Raw genomic sequence first — 17,363 nt, 5'->3', positions numbered from 1 at the left:
CATTTAATGGCATACTGAAAACTCAAGACAAGAACCATTTTAGTGAAATGTTTTTTATCCCTGAGAACTTAGCTTCACTTATTTCTCCGCTTCTCCCCTCTTTCCCTCCCGCTCATCCCCCATTAAAAAGATACAAGAATAATAGTTACCTCATATGGCACATTAATTATTTGAATGATTTTGACTACTGCTAGAGCTACCAGTATGACAAGTAACAGCCACAAACACCCTCTCAGCCTCAGTCCCTCAAAGCTGCTTGGCTAGCCCCCAGTAAAATACATTTTTTCAGTCCTGTAGTCTCAGAAATCTTCCCCAGGAGCATGCTCTTGCCCCTGCTTTGAGCTGCTGCACACAGGTCAAACACTGTCAAGCAGAGGAGCTGACAAATCAAATGTTTTTATTGTCTGAGAGCAGAAAACAGTGTGGGGATTGTTACCAGTTTTGGTGAGCACTAGGGAAAGCGCTCTCATCTCTCTAGATGATGACACTGTTTTTATCATTAGGATCCCAAGAATTTCCCAAACCAGCCTCCCTTTGATTAGAGACCTTACCTGGAGCACTAATGAGAATTGTGCACTGTCAGGTCTCGTTCACACTGGAAGCACACAGGAGGCAGAGCAAACAAATCCTCATTTTCCAGTTTAACTTCATGAAGGATCTTGGGCATTATATTTTCCTTCCTTCCTTGCATGAAAGAACCTGAAAGGAGGCAGCATTCAATAAAACAAAATCATGAAAAGAACTTGGAAAGCTGTTATCTTTATTTTCTTTTCCTCTAAACGTAACAAAGAAATTATACTGCCTGTTTGTGTAACATTAGGGACATTTAGATAAGCCAGGACAGTTATTTTGTAAACTCCTGTGGCTACACCAGTACAATTAGTCTGCTCTACAGACAACACCGCCAGCCCAAGGTCCAGCAATGCACACATGTAAAATTTTAAATGTTGGTCAGCTACAGCAGTGTAAATCCCACATTGCACTGAAACAGCCTGCTCATGTGGAAGGTAATGATAGGTGTAATAGAACTAGATCAGAAACTGCCCATAAAACTAGCAGTTAGTAACTTGCACATCACAAATAAGTTAATGTAACACTACCCTGTAGATCCCTTTATATTAAGCCCGAACACCAGGCCCATTTCATCTTGCTACAGCTTGAATTAGACCTTCATCAAACCTTCCTTTTAATGGGTGATCAGCATAGTCACAACTGAGCAATCCATCAAAAATGTATTACTAAATAACACGGCACAAATCATTTTCTCAGACACAAAATAAAACAAATAGGACAGGACTTTTCCCTGGACACCTTGTTAAGAGGCTTCTCTAATCATCATACCCCACATACACTTTAGAAAAATTTCAAAGGAGTGCCAGAAACTAACCACCAATAGAGTGCCTACATCACCTTTCTTGGCAATATTTCCACTGAAAAATAGATCCTTATATTTTAATTTATAGACCAAGACAACTGGATTCTAAAACTAATTTTAAAAAATACTATTAGAGATTTTGCAGGACTTCCATGGAAAACAGAAGTTGAGAACAGAGATCATGTATATGTGACCTTCTATCACCTGTGCACTCATCTGCAGAAGCTCAAAAAGGATGATCAGGATATGAAGACAAAATTCAGACTGAAATCAATAAGGATACCACTGAATCATTCAAATGCAATGCCAGGTGGCACAGGACAAGCAGGAGACAACTTGGGTTCAGAAGCAATGTCTGTGCCCTGTGTGAAATACAATAGTTAAGTGCTGTGTACATAATTAAAAGCTTTAATAAAGATGTGGAAAGTAATGCAAAGTTGTTTTTTTTTTTTTAAAGACTGAAAAGGTACTTACTTCACTGCTAACATGCTTATTTAAAATTAAGGCGACTTTTGGCCCAGAACCTAGACCATACATTCTTTTCTAAGCATAAGTACTGAAGGGTGGGAGTAACAGCTGGTTTGATTGTAAGATAAGAGAATTAGAGAGAATTGATTCCCAGTAAAATTACACAAGAGTAAACCATGGTCTTGGGCAGTAGGTGTGTTATGTCCTTGGCTTGTTTGCAGGGTTTTTTAAGGTCTTAAGAATAATTTCAGTTTTAAAACTTAGCACTGAAAGCTTGAGTTTTGCTGCTGGAAGATCCATGTTTAATCCTTACACAGCATTACTTTCACATACTGAGGCCGACATCACGGGTAGTCAAAGAATATGTTTAATAAAAAATAATTAAACTTCCATTTGCTCTATAGAACATCATAGAAAGTAATTCAATAAATTACAAATGACTTTTTAAGACGCTTGTTCAACTACAGAAAGCAAATTCAGACTACACAGAACACAACTGGCAAATATTGCAAATGTCCAAAAAAAACCTGGACTAAGACTTGGATCATGAAGCCTGAAACAAGGGATAGAAATACAAGGCAATAACAGCTAAGGTTTTTTTAGTAACTACCAACACACACTTTATCATCACCTTGGATATCCTTTTAATTTTAACTTCAGTATTAGTGTAATTCTACTGAGGTTTCCTTATAACCCTTAACTTTATACAACCGTATTTGCATATAGTTTAGCTGATAGTGGGACACTTTTTTCCCCCTCTGGATCAAACTGATGAAAAATAACCCAAATATAATTATGTTCAAGTCTACATCAGCCTTCATTACTTGAAACTGTAATTGCCTTATTACATAGAAAGAATCACTAGAACAGTAACCAAACTTACTTGACCATAATAGGAAAATACTTTATTTCATAAATCTGATATAAATTAGGTTTTAGCCACAAGATTTAGGACTTGTTTTGTGGGGGAAGGGTGGGAAGTGATGGTATTGTTGACATACTCCATCAGCAAACGAAGTTAATAACTGCTTGTAAAACTTTGGCTATTTCATAGATGCATCCTAGTTAAATAAAAGTGCTATATTACACAAAGGGCAAAATATTAAATATGAAATACTTTTTCTTTTAATGACGAAGAATTGGCTACCCCCTTCTCTTGGCAGTTTTTGATTTTCACTATTGCTAAGACACTGCATGAAGGGCCAAAAATCAGAATACTATCTGGGAAAATACGTAACCAGCACAATCCAAATGGTACTTGTATAATTGTGTAATTACATCTAATACTGCTTCTAATCATGGGGCTAGTTATTTTGCACATAGAAACTTATATTTCATTGGTAAAGTTCTTGATAAAAAACAACACAGTTGTTTTACTGTACAAGCAAGCAACAGAACTATATCAAAATATACAGTTTTTGTTTTTTATTTTTAAATTTATCCCTTTGTAAAGCTTTTTCCATGACTTTCACTAGTACCTGTATCTATTTTCTCTTAACACTTGCCTATTCTTGGACCGCAAATGATGTAACCAAGGTCACCTGAAGTCTCAGTCAGTTCAGAAGTTCTGTAAATGTGAATCTGGGCCTCGACTGTGTCAGAGTAATAGCAGCTTAAGAAGAAGGAGGAATCATATCACACATCAAATCTTAGACAGATTTTGTATAGTAAAGGGTTCTAAGGATTTGGACTTGAAACGAGATGCCTTATGCCCTGTTACTGTGGTTTCTAGGAATAATTTGTCTTCCTTACTATTCAAAGTGCTTTTTTCTTTAGTGGGTAACTCAGCATAATATATGAAGTGATATCCCAATAATGATTTTGGATAATATTTAGTCAGATTTAAATCTGCAGAGAAGTTTAAACTCAAAAGGAGTTCAAAACTATCTGTACTTTATTTACCATTATTAACTGGGAGCTCCAGGAGGTTTTATGACATAAAACACAAATAGAAATCTACACAAACAAAGCAAACAAACAATTTTTACATGAATTATGCAGTGTTGAAAGGTCTTTTCAGTGGCACTTTATGACAGTTTGCCTCTTCTGAGTCTTGGGGAAACTACTCCTCATTTTGGGACTTTTAATTCTGCAGAGGGAGCCCAAAACTTTGCAAGGTGTAAACTAAATAGACCTGGTGCCAAGTAGCATGAGATAAGACAATTTTTGCTTTATTTCCCCCTTACTGCTGTCAAAGAGAACAGCTGCAATAAGGGGGAAAGAAAACCCCAACTGTCTTATCTCAAGTAACTCAGATTTTAACATGCCATACAGGATGTCTTTAAAAAACAAAACAAAACCTGAAAACAAGTAATAGAAACCAATGTAAACTTCCTAAACTAACTCAGCTGAGGTAACAGGTAGCCAGTTTAATTGGCTAATTGGGAAAAATTTATCTTCTTTTAAACACACTTGTACCTGAATTGGAAACAGCAGTGCATCACAACACTAGAGCATTTTCATGTAATTAAAGCAATGGATGGTGATGTAGATTCTACAGCTTTCATGACATTCATTAGCTGCCCAAATTATTGCTGAGTTTTGATCTGTAAATTATAAGTGTCAAGGAGGCTGTAAAACTATATTCAAATTAAATCAATAATATGCATAAAGTATTCTGTGTTCACTGCAAATATATTAAATATACAGCTCTTACTTGAGCATTATTTTCATAAAATTAACCCCCCAACAAAATTATAATGCCTTTTGTTGTAATTTTACACCATTGTGTATTTGATAGTACATACAAGTTCAGAAACTTATGAACTTCAAGAAATATTACATGCAAAACGTCTCTGAAAGCAGTTTGCACTTCTAAACAAATACTGAAATGTTCGGTCAGTAAATCATTGATGCACTCAACACTGGGTTATTTACAATGAAATAATTAAAGAATAAATTCAAAATCAGTTTATAATTTAAGTGCAGAGTCTGGGGTCAGTCTTCATCGCTCGAATCCGAATCCTCAGATGAAGACGATGTACTGTCAGATCCAGATGAAGCATCTGCTTTCTCTGAACCCTCATCTGTGCTGTTTTCATTGTGAGAGCTTGGCTCTGTTCCCCCTTTGTCTTCCTGATCTCTAACCCTAGAATTTTCCTCCTTTTCTTCTGTGGGCTTGGCTGAGCCCGTGTCATTGCTTTCACTGTTCTGTACATCAAAAATATTAGACTGAGACAAAGCTGGGATATGAAGATTAAGGCCTGGAGTGAGAAGCATCCCTGGGTAAAGTATGTTGGACAAAAGTAAAGGGTTAAGAGAGAGAGGATTGGCAGCTGCGGCGGCAGAGGATGTCGAAGGAGAACTGGAAACAGAGTTTTCACCACCAGTGTCCGTGTTTTGGTCTTCTGTCCTTTCCTTCTTTGCATCCGTCTCCTTCGAATCGTTTCCCTTTTTCTCCTCCGAAGCGGATTCCGTGGACTTTGTCAGGAGCCCTCCCATGCCCAGCAGGTTTGGCAGCCCGGCCATCCCCGAGAGCAGCATGGGGAACATGGCCGCCACGTTCTTGGCCTCTCCCGCGGCGGCAGCGAGGCCGGCCGGCATTCCCATCAGTCCCGCCGTCACCTGCAGCGACTGCAGGTTGTGCAGGTTGTGCTGCAGGGCCTGCAGGCCGGGCAGCTCCACCCCGGGCAGCAGCCCGTTGGCCAGCAGGGGGTTCACGGACACGCTGTGCGCCGAGGCTGCGGCCGCGGCGGCCTTGGCGATCTCGCTCTTGGGGCGCCTCCCCCTGCGGCTCACCTCCTCCCGCACCACCGGGCCCGTCAGGATGCGCTCGAACATCCCCTCGGGGAGGAAGCCCTGCAGAGACACAGCGGCACTTTAGTGCGATCCGGGAGCTCCAGGATGGCAAAGGAAAAGCAAACAGGGAACTCGAGGGTACAGAAGTCACAGTATTAGAGCATCTTTAACAAAATCTCTAATTTGAGGTTGCCAGTCACTGTTCCACCCCTTTCTCCTATTCCAGCTGTACCAGCAAAGCATTTACTGAACTAAGCTGGCAGAAAGCTGACACTGCCTCATGTTTGCTGTTAATGTAATACCAGAAATGAAAATCACACCTCTTGGCATGCATTTTTTTTCTATTTGCCTTGTTTCCTTTCAGATAGATTTAATGTCATGGTTATCTTATTCTGCAAATACTTACAGACTGTTTTACCACTTCTCCCCACTCAGGAGCCACTCCATACTCTGGATTTTCTTTCAAGAATCTGCACAAATCCTTCAGAGGGGGAGCAAATGCACCCCCAACCTGAGAATCAGAAGATAGAAGTCAGTGAATATGTGACAACTGATAAGAAAAAAGGCAACATTAATACCTGGCACTGTTTCATTTTTACCTTTTGAATTACACAGTACAAATAAAGCCTCACTTCAAATTATCATGGAGCATGGTGCAGCTTTTGGCTGACTCCTGGTGATAGATATGTATGTGATTTGTTCTAAATCTACTAAACTCAAACTCATCTATTGAACTCAATTCAAGACTTCAGTATTTGACATTCCCACTGATGTTTAATATTTAATATTTATTTAGACACGCAATGAATGGAAGAGTAACCACATGAACAGAGAACAGTGGTTCAAGTATTACCAAGAAGGTTGTAAGTACAACCCTGTTAAGCTTTTCCTTTATTCAGTATATAAATCCTATCCTCTCATCTCAGTCAACTTCTAAAAATATTTAAGAGGCTCTGCCATCATGAATTAAGTTCCTGAGGTTTTTTTCATGCAAAAAAGGCCAAATTAAAGTTACTAAACAGCATATCCTAATAAAAGCATATAAGCAGGAAAGTGAGGCTTTTAAATTAATGAGAGGTATTATTCAGATCCAGAAAGAAAAAAAAGAAGATTTTCCAGTTTCTGCTTAACTTTCTCTATAAACTGCAAATTAAACTCATATTTTTCTAGGCTACTTTTGGTCCCTCACTCCCTGCTACTCAAAAGTATTACAGAACTAAAAAAGTAAATGAGCAAAAACAGGTTTGGTGATACACAGAAATTGGAGACAACTTATACATAGAAAACCTGGTATTAATTAAATTCCCAAGTACCAGCTATGGAGTGGAAATTTGAGAGGAAAAAAGCCATCATGAAAACACAGGTTTTCACAGTAAACAGAGATCATATCTCTCACTCCTTGATCTTCAACTTTGACAAGATCCCTCAGGGCACAGCTCTTGAAGAGCAGCCACAGATCTCAGTTTCAAGAGACTCACAACCATTCTGGTTCCCCTTCAGAGCTGCTGTCTCAATACACTGAAGAGATTAAAGACTCAAATTCTGCCTCGCTCTCCTGTACAGATGGACAAAGCTCCTGACCTTAATATAGCAGCAACAAAAAAACCCCATCCTGCTTCCCTTGTAGCTGCTCTAACAAAAAGAGAAGCTGGCAGTGCCACAAGGGAAAGGGAAAATGCTCCTTACATGAACACAACAGCTCAAAGATTCCCCCTGGGCTGCTGCTCTGGTGCTACACTGACATTCAAAGACACCATCAAGCACATCTGGCCAGATCTGCTCAACAGACACCAGTGATGTTCTGCATGCTTTTCTTGAATATTGCCTTTAGCCTTCCCCAGAGTCTGTTCAAATGCATTGTGCTGTTCCTAAACTTTGACCACCTGCACCAAAATTCAATTCAATGCCTGCTCTCACATCTTCACTGCTGCCTTTGACACAAGAATTCCCCTTCCTCTTTTGTTGTCCTGTTCCCCTACCATTTCACATAGAAATGTGACTGACAGCCAATACTACTGGTGGATCCATAAAGGGCAAATGGCAGACATAACTGGAAAAAGCAAAAAGCAAAATCATCCAGTACAGAGGATTGCCTCAATTCCAAAGGACAAGTTTCTATGTCAGATATACTACCAAAATAATTTTGTCAAAAATAGTAATGAGAAGATCATAAAAAAATCTTAAAATTCTGACAAGGTTGCCACTTTGATAACACATTTTGAACATGTATTTTAGTGGCCCTGCCTCTGTCTGAGTCAATGGCATACACACTGCATCATACAGAGTGTTCAGTTCTATAAACCATGGGCTAAGTTTCTATCTGTATCTTATGTATTTTCATAGTAGCAAAAAATTTACCAGAAGATTGTAATTGACGTTTTTGTTCTGCGCCAAAACTTTACAACAAAAACCTTTCATTTGTACACTGGGAAAATTTTAGCAAGTGTGGTATACCAAGTTCTTCATCTGGAGTAACTTTTCATTTGGGGAGTATGAGAATGGGAACAGTATCATGAATACCTTTCTTGCATTTCTTCTATTTATGAGCTGAACACGTTCTTCACCAGTCAAACTGTTAACATCCAGTTTATTGGGGTTTCGACAACGGTGTCTTTTTTGTTTGGGTCTCCCATCGTGCAGCTGCATCCTCTGTTATAAAGGAATTAAAAAGCCAATTATCCTTCTGATATAACTGCTCTAAAAACAGTAAGAGCTCTGTAAGCATTCTCTTGAGCCAGGTACTAATTTGAAGCCAACTTCAACTTCAGAAATATTTTAAAGCCAGTACTTATTCACTAATCACAATCATTTAATAAGCAGTCCAGTAAACAGCACTACATTATCTCTCTGATGCCTCTGCCCATTGCTTTACTAATTTTTCAGTTTTTAACAGTGCTTTAACTGTCTGGATGATTCCTGCTGCTTTGTATCATCTTCATGGAGAAGGAAAGTTGTTATTCCAGATATCACACATATGATTTTCTTACATTAAAAAGTGTCAAATTCAGAAGCAACAGTATGAGAAGATCATACCCACACAAACATCACTACCACAGCACTGTACTGTAAGTACGAGATGCATTCCACAGTAAGTTCTTTAATCCTTTTGCACATCACTATGCTGTTACACATTTTCACCTCCTATCATCAGTACCACAGTAATATGAGTTTTCTTGTCCTAGATAATTTTTTAAATACTAAGTGAAATCATACAAAGATCAAATGTCTTGATTTGGTATTGCTTTTCTTGACAATTACATTTGTGAGACAAAAGGAAGGCTTGGAGACCTCACACTGTAAAAAGAAATGGACATTTTCCTTTTCCTATGTGGAACATAAGAACAAGGAAATAATTCCCTGTAACACAGAATACAAACCAAAATACATAATATGTGAACTATTGTACTATTTAGCTAGGGAGAAGTGAAAGAAATACTTACAGGAATACAAGCTCCTGAATCTTCAACATATCCAGGATGTTCTTTAAGCCACCTTTCTAAATCTTTTCTTTTAGGGGCATCATCACCTGCAAGCCTTGTTCCATCTTTTAGGTTAATAACAGGAACTGGGCTCTCTGCATCGAGCATGCCTTGGGACTGTGTGTAAGTGAGTGCTGGGTTTATTCCTGCGGCAACCTGGCAGGAGTTAATACCTGGATTAACCTGGAGAAATTAAAAACATCTGCTTTACTGCACTGAAAACAAGCCATCACAATTATTTCATGTATGAGTCAATGGAAGGCACAGTTTGGCAGATCACACTCAAGAACTTGCTCATGCCAAAGAAATCCCTTCAAGTCACTGCCCAATGAGGCCCCATAACAGAGCTGCAGGCAGGTATGTCCAAAAGTTGCTATGTCAAGCCACAAATTTCTAATAATACATTGTTAAAGTTCATCAGAATTAAAGTTACATTTTAAAACCAGTTACTGATATTGTATTAAATATCTAATATTTAATGACACTCCTCCAGTTTTCATCTGTGTAATCATAAACTAGCAGCAAAAAATATCCCAAACCTGAAAGTTTTGACTACAAGCTTTTGTGGAGCAGGACAGCTGGTTATGTTCAATCAAGGCATTAATAATTTAATAATAATAATAATAATTTTGAGCTTATTTTTTTGGAAACAGAATGAAGTTTACTTACATGGTTAGGCTGTTTATTTCTATTCATAAAGAGGACATCAACCCCCTCCACATTCTTCCTTCTTCCTCGTCTCTTTTTGACTACAGGCTGACTGTCAACGATGACTCCGTTGGCACTGGCTGTTAAGTGACTGGAAGTACCTAATAAATGATGCAATCAAACTTGTGTCAGATGCTTATTTTATAAAGAGAAACATGTCTGAATACAAAAAGGAAATAAAATTACTTGAATTATTGCGAGTGCATGTAATTTCTACATGTAACAACGAAGATAAATTGCCCTTTGTTTTATGACTGCTTAAAGCATCATGAATATCAGATTCTGAAAGCCACTTTACTATGAAAATTTCATTACTGCTCCTGCACCCCCTCCAAATATATCTGTACAGGGATGGTAGCTGTTGAAAACTGTTGATATCATATACACAGAGACGCAGACATCCCTAAACAAATGTTTAGCAAGACCTTAATGGTTTGTTGCAAAATTTAAGCAGGAGCTGGTCTAAGTTAAGCACCCATTTCTAATAATTTCTAGTATTTTAATTCAAATGTTAACTCCTTACTTCAGGCTCATTTTTACTTGTCAGAGTATACCTACTTTTATCTTGTTATGAAACAAGCTGTAAGTTTTTGGCTATAAATCAAAAATTAATTCTAATTGTCCTCCATGGCCTCTTTATATGAGACACAAGGAAGATTACCAGAGTCCAAATTGGCAGAGGCATAAATCTGGAACTCTTCATCTTTATTTACAAAGTAGCCACATTAAGTTCTAAGTTAAACTGATTACTGTCAGTGTACAGTGCTGCACTCTATAATTATTAAAATAATCTTTGGAGGGGGTTTACAGTGTATAATGGCATCATTCTACTAAATTAACATTACAGTAATTGACACTATGATAAAGCATCAGGTGCTCCAAACCAGAATGTCTCCACACTGGAGAGAATTTCTCCAGGCTGCAGTTTAGAACACTGCAAACATCTCTCTCCATTGGCAACTCATGGAAATCAACAGAAGAACCCAGCAGATTTAATACTACATTGCCCTTCTCCTTTCTGACATGTTTTGTACCTGATTTGGGAAGTGATTTTGGGAAGTTGACAAGGCTGGTTTCTGAAGCATTCTGGAGTTCACGGAGCCGAGCCAGATATTGCTGCTGACCCAATGCACCCTCCTCGCTTTCAAACGGCCTTTTCTGAGACAGTCCCTGCTTCTGAAAAGTCAATTTCAAACCACCTTCCTGTTAAATAAATGCCAGGATTAGAAGAGCTTCTGCTGAAGCAGAAAAAACTACTTCACAATCAGGATTTTCACGTACAGTTACTCCAGCAGAATTGAGAAAGAATGAAAACACTGTGTTAGACCTTGTACAATCTTGTTCTTCCATGTAAAACCAGAATATGAACAGAAATTTCATCTGAACTGAAAAATCCAGACACTGGTAAGGTGTTTACCTCCTGAATCCAGCCCTAGACCCAACTACAAGAGCAAATAGTCACATATTTTTATGTGCTACAAATAGGTCTCAAACTTCAGATAAACAAAATGTTTGAAGCTTCTAGCCTGCATTTAAACCAGGAAATTTTCCTGTAATCCTCTAAAAGACCATGAAATAATAAAGTGCTTGTTGAAATGTTAAAAAAAAGCTGAGCAGCAGAAATACCTTTTTATACTAACCAGATTTGTTAGAAACAGCATAAAACAAGCTGTCTGAGGAAGCATCAGCATGGCAAAAATTCAATTCAGAAAAAAAAAAGATTCCTTCCAGTGGCTTAAGCAAATAAAAGAAAAAAAAAAGAAAAAAAGAACACAGAAAAACCCCCTCCCCAAAAAACCAAACCCAAACCCCAAACACTCAGTGCCCAGAAGCAGCAGACCCAAATACCCACAAACAAGTGTGTGAAGAAGTGAGAGTGAGAGCAGGCAGCCACTTGCAGGTAAAGCATGCCGCACACCGCAATCGCAACCAGGTCCTAGGGCAATAAAAATAAACATACGTCATTGATTTTCACTGTAAACTCCTTTTCTCGTACATGCTTCTTCACCTTTGACAGCTGGGGAGACTGGTCATATTCTTCTTTTACAGCTGCCAGAGGGGGTGTGGGTGCACTGGGCTCACTGTACTCTGCAGCTGGCCCTGAGCTGTCCAGCAGCTTGGTGGTGTAGAAGGATGCCACGGTGGTGCTGTCGTAGCTCCTTCGGGCTGAAGGCCATTTGCCCTTCAGCACTGTCTGACAAATGCTGTCCAGCCGGTTAATCATGACTCGATCCTGAAAGAAGAGAAAGTCATTCTGTAAGAGCAATGCTTACCTACACTGCTACATTCATGTATTAGCTCTTAATTCTACAGAGAAGAGAAATGACAACATTTTTATCACTGGACTTGAAGATTTTCAAGTTCCTGGATTCGTACTGATTCACTGTAATCGGTGAAAGCACTTCTGTACTTAATTTCACTATGTACCTCCAAACAAATATGCGATTTCCCTCATCTGTGCAGGGTCTGGCAAACAACTGAAATACACTATCTCCCATGCTGTAAGGGAATTAGACATTTGATTTTTAAAGGAAAGATATGGTAACTACCAAAGCAGTATTTGTATGTGTGGCTTTGACTCACTGTTAGCAGCATCTGAAGCTGTGAGCAGCAGCATAACACACAGCAAATAGCATTTATAAAACTAAACCTACAGATTACTATGCATGTCTCCTTTTAGCTTCCAAAACCATGTAACTCCTCATTCCCATCCTTTGGGCACCAAACACAGATAATAATCACACAGCTCCATAACACACAGTTCTCAAGTCCCAGTAAACTCAGCTAAGTACATGGAGACTACAAAAACTGCTGGATTTTCTGATCATTCACAGTTATTTGTCAAATAAATTTGCTAAAATTACAAGTTCTGTAAGCAAACACTTATTTCTGAGTTCAAGGCTCTCTACTATATTTGATGTAAGTCAACTTTTTACACTTTGAATGCAATTTTTCACAATGTGCCAAGGACTTGTAACATTGCAGTTATACTCCCCTTCAAAAATTATGAAAAGCAGTACCTAGATTTAAATGCATGTTTCAGGAGTCAACATAACAACATCTAAAAGGTCCTGAAGCTCAAAATCCTATTTCCCCTGCTTCTTGGTTCTATCATACTTAACAGAATATTCATGTTAGAGCCCACCTTCAACTACTATTTTGGTTTTCAAGGTTGCATTATGAACTTGCCTTTGGCCAGTAGGATGCAGCCAACATGTATCCACCTTGTAGGAGATAACCAGAATTTGGTGTCCCATTGTTCATCTGGAAACTGTCCTGTGTCTCATCTTGTGTGGTGCTCAGAGAGGCCACACTCTCTTCATCGTAGGCTTTTATATGTGGAGTTCCTTCTGCTAAATAAAACCATCAAAATCATTATGCTGTAAGGGAATTAGACACTCACTGTAAGAGGTCCAGGTGAATAAAACACACACAACCATGTTCAGAGAAAGTCCAAACACAAAGTTCAACGGAAGAATTAATCTCAGGTTTTTCAGGCTGATCCTTTTCTAGAGATGCAAATTCCACACATATTCCTGTCAGTATTTCAAAGCTTAAGATGTTGAACATTTAGTTATTTGGAAAGAGACATGCTTCAGAGTCATCTAACAGACAGTCTTCACTTAACATATTTACTTAATAAGACAACATTCACTAAAGCATAGAGTTAAATTGAAAGCAAAGGTGTCTATCACCAGCACATGGCAAATCCAGTGGGAGAGTACTTAAAAAGAACCATTTTGTTTACTGCATGGAATATTGGATGCTCCATGCCTTGAACACGTGTGCCTGCGTAATTCAGTTGTTCAATTTTTGATCATTGAGGATTTTTCCCATTATCTTTCCAGTGTGTCCTCTTTCTTATATTTCATCATTAGTATTGCATTTTTGCCTCCATTCAGACAACAGAAGTTTCCCTAGGACATGGGGAAACAGTCTGAAACAACAACAAAAAGTGTGGCCTGAAAAATCTAACTACTACAGCAGCACAAGGAGTAAGAGGGGCAGCTCTTCAGAAATCAGATTTGTCCTTAACAATAGCTCTGTACTGAGTCATCTGATAGAATCCAGCACTCCCTTCAGAGATGCTTCAAATGTGGAAAGTATGCCAAAGGGTCACTGCCATTGAATAACCAATGAAATAAAACCCAGGCTTAAAATTAAAATACAGATTAAGTTAAGTGATCTTTCCAGCCTATACCCATCTCTTCAAACTAACAGCAAAACCACGAAAAAAACCTTCAAAACAAAAAGACCAACTAATTTATGAGATTCTGCAGTCTGAGGAAGGCAGGATTATTTGCCTAAACAGACTGAGCTGGTACAAAACAAGTCTAATATTTGGACTTGCAGCACACTTATGGTAACCACAATCTCTAGCTGAATATTTATGTTATATAAGCATTCCTTTGCTGTCATTGTTTTACTGTTTGCACACCAACTGTTGTCTCTAAAAACGTCCTTTCCCTGCTACAGGCAGTAGCATATTAGTAATTTTCTCTAAGTGGAATTTTACTTGCTCAGTAATCATCTCCCCAGTAAATTAACCCCATGGTTTCCACTTGTCATCTCCATGGACAAGGAGATCCATCTGATTAAGACAATGCCTTTTCTCCTTAGGCATTGGAAAAAAACAGGTTCTTACTCCCACTGTCTGCCTTCATTTTCCTCCCTTCTCTATTACCGATTTCTATCACACAGAGAAATCTTTCCATATTCTGAGTTTCAGAGGGGGAAACAGAGGCCACTTCACAGCAGCAAAGTAAGAAGTGTATTAAATAATGAATGGTTGGGTTATTAAAAACTCTAAATCACTTCTTCAGAGGTTTTTGCCTCCAGCGTGAAGCTTTCACTGTGTCTGTGTTACATGGTCTTATGTGCTGCAGTCACCTCAATCTTGGCTAAGCAGGTTTTTTATTAAGTGAATTTTTAAAGAAGTTTTTAAGTGTTTGAAAATTTTCAGTGCAAAAACATTGTTTGGGCACTGCAAAATTCACAAGAGAAATCAGCTGACATGACTCAAGTTTGGACAGAAGGAAGCTTGCAGGTTTTATGAAAGAACATATGAAGAAGCTACATAAGACAGGTGAGCAAGAGTGGAAAAAAACAGGAACCTAAGGATCTGTTTAGAAAAAGAGCCCCTAATAGGGAATATACACACACAGAGTATATTTCCAGAAAATGCTGTCCATTCCACTCTCCCACACATGAAACACATGCACAGCAACCTTGCTTAGGGATCACAAAACATCCTAAATACCTCACCAAGGCACTGATATGAAGCAAACAAAAAGCAGTATTCCTGAAATTCTTCCAACTCACTTGGAAGAATCAAGCAAATATGTTTATTTACATTATGTTTAATAAAGTTTACTTCTGTGGGATTTAATAGCCTTTTAAAGACATTTTTCCATTAAGAATAAACTAGTTCAGTAAAGAATTATACTGCAGAAGTAAGACTACACACATACCACGTTTTTGTGCCTCCTCTTCATCACTATCACTCTCTTCAGACGATGATGATGATGACGACGATGACGATGAGGACGACGAGGAGGACGATGAAGATGCTGAAGAACAAGATGAGGACGATGAAGAGCTAGAGCCAGATCGAGAGTGGGAACAAGATGAGGAAGACGAAGAGGATGAAGATGATGACCTGGAAGAACAGGATGATCTATCTGAGTCAGAGTCTGAGTCAGAGCTAGAGTCAGACCCCCTTTTGCTGACTCTCTGTTTTTTGGAAGCTGGGTTTGGCGTTAGAGGCTCTGTCCTTGCTGCCACCATGCGTCTGTCTGTCTCAGCCTTCACGCTAGGTCTGTGGTCTGTCATTTGTACTGGGGTGCCATTTTTGGGACTCAAAGGTTCAGATTTCAGTATCGTCTGTGTCTCCTCTGTAGACATAGATTCATCTTCAGAAGACTGAGGGTCCTCTTTCAGATTTTCATTTTTAGCTTTTGTGTCCTCAAAAGCATTCACTTTAGCATCTGACAGTCTTGACTGAGGTGTAAGAGGAGAAGCAGATAATGCCATCTGGTACTGGTGCAAGAGTGGAGTGGAAGTCCTTGAGAGAGCCACTTTGTTTTGATTATAGTTCCTCTGGGCAGACATAAATGAGAGCTCAGGATCACGAAGAATATGATAATCTGTCCTGCTGACTCCGTGCTTAGCAGCTCCAATAAGCAGATCCCTGTCGTGAGTGCCACACTCCCACCAGACAGGCAGGTCAGGGTTTGGCTGGCACAGCTTGAGCCTCTCAAAGAGCTGGGGGTGCCTGAGGGCCTGTTCCCGCACTTTGCGCAGGAGCTCGATGCGGTACAAAGTCCGGGAAGCGCGTTCCTCGGTAATGGGCTGGATGAAAAGGTTTGGGTCCACGAGTTCTGGATTAGAACAAAACAAATGAGAATCTGCCAAAACCAACCTATCACTACTTTAAGTAGGTGACTAATGAGTTAAGATATGTCTCCCCATTATAAGCTTTCAATTTTACCCTCAACAAGTTTACTTAATTCTTCCTCCCCCATTTTTATCTTCCAACACATGAAAGAAAAACCTTTTAAAGGTAGGCACTGACAATACAAATTTAAAAACATACACACCCACCTTCTTTTGAGGGGAGGCGACAGACCCTCCTGCACATTGACATAAATGCATACAGGTACTTCTCCAAGCTCTCATCAGTTTTCTTGTGCAGCCGAGCCATCGCTCGAAACTTGGTCCAGTCAAACCGTCCCCTCTCAGGGTCAAACACCACTCCAAATGTGGACACGACTCTGTAAAAGTCAGCTTCTTCTCTTCTTGTCCATCTTGGCCAGCAAGAAAAGGATGTGAAATTCTGTCAATTTCTTCACCGTGTCACACATTACATCTTTACCATTTCTTACATAAGGGTGGACTGAAAAAGTACATTTGCATGCTGCACGTACCTTTGCTGTCTTTCAATCTTAGCAGCCATCTTTGGATTTAGTGCAGCTTCTTCATATGGCAGCTGCATCATACTGGTTTGTACTGGGAATGCTGGCTGGATCTGCTGGGCCTGCCTGTTTTTACTGGTGCGTTGATAAGCGGTTATCAGGCGGCGCAGCCGCGTTGTTAAGGCAGACTGAGTGGGCCAATAGATTTTGTCCCCTTCCATCATTTGTCCATCTGCATGAAAACCAAGTCATGGGAAAAATAAAGAAGTTGATTACTGCTAGTGTCTATGGTTCTACACTAGGTATTTAGATCTTAGCTAAGAATCACAAGAATTAAACAATTTAAAACACAACAGCAACCGGCTCAGATTTGTAGTTTTATGGATTTACCTCCATCTGCTATTACGAGATCACCTGGGGATGAAACATCATCCTGAAAAAAACCAGAAGTGAAGCACAATTTAAAATATAGCCCTCTCCAGAGATTTAGGTTAAACGTACATCTTACAACAATTTCTGAATATGACAAAGAACAAAAGTAACAAATAATTTGGAAAAATGGCTAACAGGGCATACAGCAGAAACATGCAACAATTTCCTACCATTCCCACCCACCCAGACAACTTCAGAAACTCATGGAGTAACCTTTATCAGTTTAGAGAAATACAGAAAAAAGAGTAA

General features: G+C 39.1%; 1 protein-coding gene across 5 annotated transcripts in view; it reads right to left on the bottom strand.

Moving 5' to 3' along the window:
* Positions 1–2,194: 2,194 nt before the first annotated feature.
* The window catches only part of CHD9 (chromodomain helicase DNA binding protein 9), a 70,952-nt gene continuing 55,783 nt past the window's right edge, over positions 2,195–17,363 (bottom strand). For 3 of the 5 annotated variants that reach the window (XM_036390581.2, XM_036390585.2, XM_036390586.2), the window contains exons 27-38: positions 17,073–17,115; positions 16,695–16,914; positions 16,372–16,574; positions 15,240–16,148; positions 12,958–13,121; positions 11,729–12,001; positions 10,803–10,971; positions 9,730–9,869; positions 9,022–9,243; positions 8,102–8,230; positions 5,988–6,092; positions 2,195–5,641 (exon numbers count right to left, since the gene is read on the bottom strand). In XM_036390581.2, the coding sequence (XP_036246474.1) occupies positions 4,781–5,641; positions 5,988–6,092; positions 8,102–8,230; positions 9,022–9,243; positions 9,730–9,869; positions 10,803–10,971; positions 11,729–12,001; positions 12,958–13,121; positions 15,240–16,148; positions 16,372–16,574; positions 16,695–16,914; positions 17,073–17,115 (3,438 nt within the window). In that variant the 3' untranslated portion in view covers positions 2,195–4,780. The remainder of the gene's footprint in view (positions 5,642–5,987; positions 6,093–8,101; positions 8,231–9,021; positions 9,244–9,729; positions 9,870–10,802; positions 10,972–11,728; positions 12,002–12,957; positions 13,122–15,239; positions 16,149–16,371; positions 16,575–16,694; positions 16,915–17,072; positions 17,116–17,363) is intronic. The other 2 variants (XM_036390584.2, XM_036390583.2) reach the window with 2 other exon arrangements.

The sequence above is a fragment of the Molothrus ater genome, chromosome 12, assembly GCF_012460135.2.
Source record: "Molothrus ater isolate BHLD 08-10-18 breed brown headed cowbird chromosome 12, BPBGC_Mater_1.1, whole genome shotgun sequence".
Lineage (NCBI taxonomy): Eukaryota > Metazoa > Chordata > Aves > Passeriformes > Icteridae > Molothrus > Molothrus ater.
The sequence above is the reverse complement of the archived record's forward strand: the minus strand, read 5'-3'. Positions and strand labels throughout refer to the sequence as shown.